The 6,368-nt window shown below is 39.2% G+C and overlaps 1 protein-coding gene across 3 annotated transcripts in view; it reads left to right on the top strand.

The window, feature by feature from the left end:
• Positions 1-6,120, top strand: part of LOC111639529 (ubiquitin-conjugating enzyme E2Q-like protein 1) — a 29,077-nt gene extending 22,957 nt beyond the window's left edge. For all 3 annotated transcript variants that reach the window (XM_023385412.1, XM_023385413.1, XM_023385414.1), the window contains 2 exons: positions 4,372-5,268; positions 5,911-6,120. In XM_023385412.1, the coding sequence (XP_023241180.1) occupies positions 4,477-5,262 (786 nt within the window). In that variant the 5' untranslated portion in view covers positions 4,372-4,476 and the 3' untranslated portion in view covers positions 5,263-5,268; positions 5,911-6,120. The remainder of the gene's footprint in view (positions 1-4,371; positions 5,269-5,910) is intronic.
• Positions 6,121-6,368: the final 248 nt, after the last annotated feature.

Genomic DNA, 6,368 nt, shown 5'->3' on the forward strand with positions numbered 1-6,368 from the left:
TTGCACAGACAGTCTATTATTGTAAGAATAAATTATCAAATTCCACTTATTAAACATTAATTTAAGTGAAAGCAAATTGTTCAACTTTAGCTTCGCGGGCTACTTTCAAAACCTTTGCGGTCGACCGCGGTCTACGTGTTGGCCATCCCTGATATATATAGTAGATATTTTTTTACAATACAGAATTATATATATATATATATATATATATACTTTCCGCCGTCTAGCGCCACGCTACGGAAAGTTTAGGCGAGTCTGTACAGTATGTAAATTAGGTACCGAAGTCTAATACAGTACTGTAATCTCGTAATAGTGCTCCCCACACTTTTATTACGATTAATAATGTAAAAGTTATTTTTTAAATAAAATCTTACAGTCCGAAATGTTACTCGACTCGTTACTGGATTTTTATTTTTACTTTGGTTCAGGGGTCTCAAAACGTGAAGATTTGAAAAAATAGACCCGAAAGGTATAGTTTGATACGATTCTAATAATTTATGTATACGTAACAGCGGGAAAGTAAAAGTTATTAACATTTCTAGTATTTTTGAAAAATAATTCTTATAAAAATGTTTTTGTAATAATCCAATTTATTGCAATTTAAAAATAACAATATAAATCATTTTCATTATAAATTTATGTAAAAAAAATGTAAATGTTTAGAAACTGATTTTGTAAGAGTTTACTTGAGAAAATGTTCAGAGGTGACCAGTGACTTCAGTGCATTTCTAGGCACGTTTTCGGAACTCAGTACGGTACTCAACAAAATTTGTGGATCAATTGAAGCGCAAGTATCAATAATACATTACTACATATTTTCAAATGTATTAAAGTTAATGGTCGATGAACATTTTCTCAAAAAACTCATATATTTTTCTAAAAACGTACATACTTTTATAATATAAAAGTTTGTTTCTATTTGCGCTTCAATTGACTCCTAAATTTTGCTGAGTATCGTGCGGAGTTCTGAAAACGTGACGAGAAATGCACTGAAGTCAATGGTCACCTCTTTGAACATTTTCTCAAGTAAACACTCCTACAAAATAAGTTTCTAAACATTTACATTTTTTTACATAAGTTTAACGTATATTTCAGAAGATATTTACAATTGGCATTATAAATGGATCACCCTTTTTAATATTGAACACGATTCGACAGAAGTTCCGTAATTTAAAACAGGCGAATGATATGAAAATTTAAAGTTATTTGCGTATAGGTTAAACAAATATATATTCGTTGACAAAAAGTTAAGCATCGAATGAAACGTCGGTGCGAACGTAGTGATGGCACAATTTCCTTTGGAACAAGATTCTTTAAAGGAACTTCTATTATCTTGTAGTGTACCTTCTCTTGTCTATTTACATGCGACAATACAATCGGGCATGGTACGTTATCCTGCAAAGGATTCGCTCGCAAATGCTGCAGCTGCCGCTTCGTGAATGGCCTGCTGTAACCGGGCTTTTACCTGCAACGCTGCCAATTTAAAGATATAGACGTACCGCCAACGCATATTCCCCAACGTCATCCGGCAGTTTGGTCCAAGGCCAAGATTCGGAAAATTTTGCCATCTTGGCTTTCTAGAGTCCACATTTATTTCGTGCGCCTTTGGAATAAGCATTACAAAAAGGGGATTTACAGTGGATTTTGGAGTGTATCAAGGTTTAACTTTAAGCCCATATCTTTTTTATTAATACAGTATTAGGTGAATTATTGCAGGATGCAAAGTGACAAAAGAGCTACGGTATATGTTATTTACAATTGATGATGTGCTTATTAATGAGAGAGAGAGAGAGTTGAGCCAAAAAAGTTTAGGAACAGATTAGAGAGGATTAATAAGTTATTTAAAAAGAAAAATTAAAATTTTCCTTTATCTGAGTTAAATTTCTGTGGCTGCTTAAATGCATTAGAAGATAAACTATGATTTTTTCCACTTATATTGTCACAGATATGCAATGAAATACAATGTAGAAAAATGCAAATGCACCTATTTATTAAACAGATATACAGAAAGAGAAAATTATATACAAAACCTGCATATACATACGTAACAATATAACAATAATTCGCGATTTTCTTGTGAATTGTAAATCTTTTCGAGGAATTAAACATTTCCACTTATCTAACCGGTTCGGAAATGGTGTAAAAAAAAGTGCCACTTCTCACCAGATTTGCAGTAGCCAGACACTAAGTCACAAAACACTTATTCGGCATGCTGTTGTTTCTTTATCTCGAAGTAAAAAAATTACAAAAATGCTTGGAAAACGGCAAAACTGGTAATACAATTAAGGCATTGGGGTAACGGTCAGGGTGTGCCAGTGGCTTTTTCCAAGGTTACCAATTTAGCTAATTTTTTGTTGGATTTATTATCGATCGATACGAATTTCCCGAATCATAATGGCCTATCTATCGTTGAGGGTATCTAGCTTTAAAAAAAATATATAATAGAAACAATACGAATTATAAAAAATTATAATGGAAACAATATGATTTGGCTATTTTTATGGAAATGTAGCTGTGTTTAAATTTTGGGTTGGCAACAGTTATTCATTGCCAGAGGAGGAGTGCCGTGTGAGGACGAGAAACACGTGGGAGAGAAAACACAAGGTAGGCAATGGTAATTCGGCGGACGAGTAGACATTATTAAATCGGGAAGCGAGTAAGATTGTGGCGAAACTGGTGATAAAATGATGTAGCTACTAGCCCGTTTCCGTATATCACGTGTAAGTCTGTGTGTGTCGAACCGGTTATCTTCCGTAAATGAATTTTTGTGGGTATGGAGTAAACCCTTCGTTAAATATTTCGGTTAAATTTCAGATACGTATACTGTCATAGCGGCAATTCATACTAGTTATTGATACGCGTGTTCAAGAACTACCGTGAATCAATAACTAGTGACGTTTGGCACAAGACAGTCCTTCGCTCGTTTTTAAACTAGTCTGCCACGTGGCCCGGTGCCTCGCGTTAAATTAACACCTTCAAACAAAGTGTACACGAAATTTCGGAGGAAGCCAGCCGCCGTCAGCTTTTTATAGGATACCGAGATAGTTTAGGGGGCATATTTTGGGAAATATGATTAAAATCGGAACAGATTATTTGTAAAATACACGACGAATTACCCAAGTTCCGCCGGAGCCAATCGGTGGAACCATATTCTCTATACATTCCTAGGCCGTTCGATCAATTGCTACGAAACTTTGCAGTTACGTTTATATACCCCTAACTCAGATAACGTGGTACATCTTATAAAAATGCAATCAATATTTTGGGATAATTCAATTTTTATTTGCATTCGATTTTGAATTAAACGTAGCGCCATTTATTGACAAAAATTTAACAAAATTATAAAGTATATCCTTTTTCGTAAGAATTATATTTAATTTTAACAAATTATATGTTACATTCGCTTAATTACTGAGACAGGTAGCATATAGCACTTGCCACTTTTTCATTTCTGAACGATACTTTCAATAAGTGCCCTCCTATAGTGAATGAATAAAACACCGAACTCCAGTAGTTTGTCGTAGGTTCGAACATGGCCAACGTCCAGTTTTCCGAGGTTTCTTCACGTTTTCTTTGTTGTTCCACGAATTTTTCTCTGGTTGGTCGCCGGCCGAAACTTCGATTTTCGCATTGGTTTCGATTGGCCCGTCTATTTTATATTACGTGTTTATCCGCAGCGTGTGGTAATAAAATTACAAAACTCTGTCGTAAATTTAATTTTCTTCCGCCCAGATTTATTTCTACTTAACGTACGAGATCGATTTTTATTTTCCTCTCGTCTCTCCTTAAATCCGCCGTCGCCATTTCTTTTTTGTCGTCGCCGTGAAAGTGAAGACGAAATTTAAAATTGTTAATTTTCTGGTATGAGGCGGTGGCGGTTCGACCGTTGTTTTATTACGAGACGTCTCCGATCGTTAGTCTGGCGGAACTTTTATTAGCGTTACCTTACCAAACAATTGGCAATATACGTAAAGGGTTCGTACCCGTAACCGCAGCGTTTAGACAAAGAGGGATTTTCTTGGGCCTCCTTTCCCCACGGGACGTTAATGATGGCGTGCGGAAATCGATGGAGACGTGGAGGAAAAATGCGTAAGTGGTGGGATGTAGGTCGTTACCCCTTAACGATCATTTACGGACGTTTAGGAAGAAGTTTACAACCAACCTCTACACAACTTCTAATGCAATTTTTGCTGTTTACACGGGATTTAAGGAGATAGTCTCTGGCCTGGCAATTGACAAAAATTACTTTTCGTTTGACGTTTACTTATTTATACTTGGAACGGCCTGTTAATAAGGCATTTGTCGCATAATTATTTTAATTTTTTAAAGCAATTTTTCGGCGAAGAGACTTTAATCTCTTTTCTTTTGCAGGTCTTCGAGGTATGAAAGTCTCGGTGTTTGACGTCGGCGGCTCCGAGACGTGACAAAAATTCTTTCGGCAGCGGAAAGATTTTAGCGCGGCTTTTGACCAGTGAAATGGCTTCTGCCTTTCGCAAACTGTTTAAACCCTCGGGGGAAGGATCCGGGGGCCGAAAGAACGCCGGAGAATCCAACTCTCCCGGCCACCAGTCGGCCGCCCTTCGATTCTTCGGACACTGTTCCAGCCCCAGGAGCGGGAGGAGGGACGCCAAAGTCGGTCCTGCCGAGACCCCATCCCCCGGTAAGGGCGGCGCTTCCGGAGGAGTGGCTCTTAAAAGTAAATCCAAAAGCGGCCAGAAATGCAAAGAGACGGAACAGAACGGACAGACGGTCAGGACCAGGAGGCTGATGAAGGAATACAGAGAAATCTGTAGGAACGTCCACTCCGTCGAGCGCCCGCCCTTCACCGTGGAATTAGTAGAAGACAACCTCTTCGAATGGAACATCATGCTGTATCAGCTGGACCCGGAATCAGAATTTTACAGGGACATGCAAGAAATGGGCATCACTTACATTCTGTTGAATCTCACTTTTCCCGAAAACTTTCCTTTTTCTCCCCCCTTCATGAGGGTCATATCCCCCCACATCGAGAAAGGATACGTCATGGAGGGCGGTGCCATCTGCATGGAACTGTTGACCCCGCGCGGCTGGGCCTCCGCCTATACGGTGGAAGCCATCATCATGCAGTTTGCCGCCAGTTTGATAAAGGGACAGGGCAGAATCTCCCGGAAATGTAAAACCGGAAAGGAATTCAACAGGAAATTGGCCGAAGCTTCCTTCCGCAGTTTGGTCAAGACTCACGAGAAATACGGATGGGTCACACCTCCCTTGGCCGACGGATAATTTTGGGTAAGCATTTTACTTTTTACGTCGTAACTACGCCATTAAAATCGCGCCAAACGTGGCACTTTACGCTAATTACCAAAAAACTCCCGGGGAACTGCCTTTACTGTAGACAAAATTGATTAGTACAGTACTTGGCCCAGACGCCATCTTTGTAGAACAAAGTGATCTAAACACAATACTTAGTCGACTGGTAGCGCCGTAATTAATGCGCGGGGAAGCGAAATGACTAGGATAGGCGGCGCTACAGTAACGGCCGAAATGGTCGTTTAGACGTCACCACGGACAATTGGGCGACACCGGGCCATCGAACAACAGAGTATTTTTATGGCTCAAACGAGTGCCAGGAAAACACTGGAAAAGTAATCGAATTTTTTATAACTTTTCACATTTCTTCTATCAAATCCGAATGCCAATAAAGTCGGCAGAGTAACAACGTTAACAATTAACGCGTCGACCGTCCGTTACGGCTAAACCGAAGCGTAACCAGGTTTCATTACGTTACGTTGTCGGAACGGGTGACGTACTGTACAGTACTTACCCCGACATCCCAGTAAACGTGTCTTTCCCGCCCGCCTCCGTGTCCGACTGGTAAGCGACGGTTACGAGTGACGACCAGAAAATAATTAAAAACTTTTTTTGTTGCAGGAATCTCGGTCCTCCTTCGATTTTAAGAGCCGGCGCGGCGGACTTCTAAAACGTGACCGTGTCGAAATGTACAGACGACTTCCTATGCTCAATTTGTGTATTTGTGGATCATAAATAAAAACGTAGAAAATTATCGTTGGTCTGCATTCACGCCAGAATTTCCCCATTTGTTACGGAAAATACGGCCGGCTTCACAAAACGGTATTTTTGTTTTGTGCCCTTCAAGAACGTTCGAACGAAAGTCCGCCAGTGAAAACACCAGAGTAAAACATTGTTTAAATTCCTTAATCCCGTATTTGCGGATGTAAAGGAACACTATAGGTTCCTTTAAACTCGCAAACACGGGATTAAGGAATTTGTCGTTACTATAAATCAATAATTTTATTATAGATTAGAGTACTTTTTAACGTTAAAAGTTTGCATATTTTAGTACTTACTGTAGTGACGGTTACGCCATT

Source organism: Centruroides sculpturatus, unplaced genomic scaffold, assembly GCF_000671375.1.
Source record: "Centruroides sculpturatus isolate CEXI.00-Female unplaced genomic scaffold, Cexi_2.0 scaffold1018, whole genome shotgun sequence".
NCBI classification, from domain to species: Eukaryota; Metazoa; Arthropoda; class Arachnida; order Scorpiones; family Buthidae; genus Centruroides; species Centruroides sculpturatus.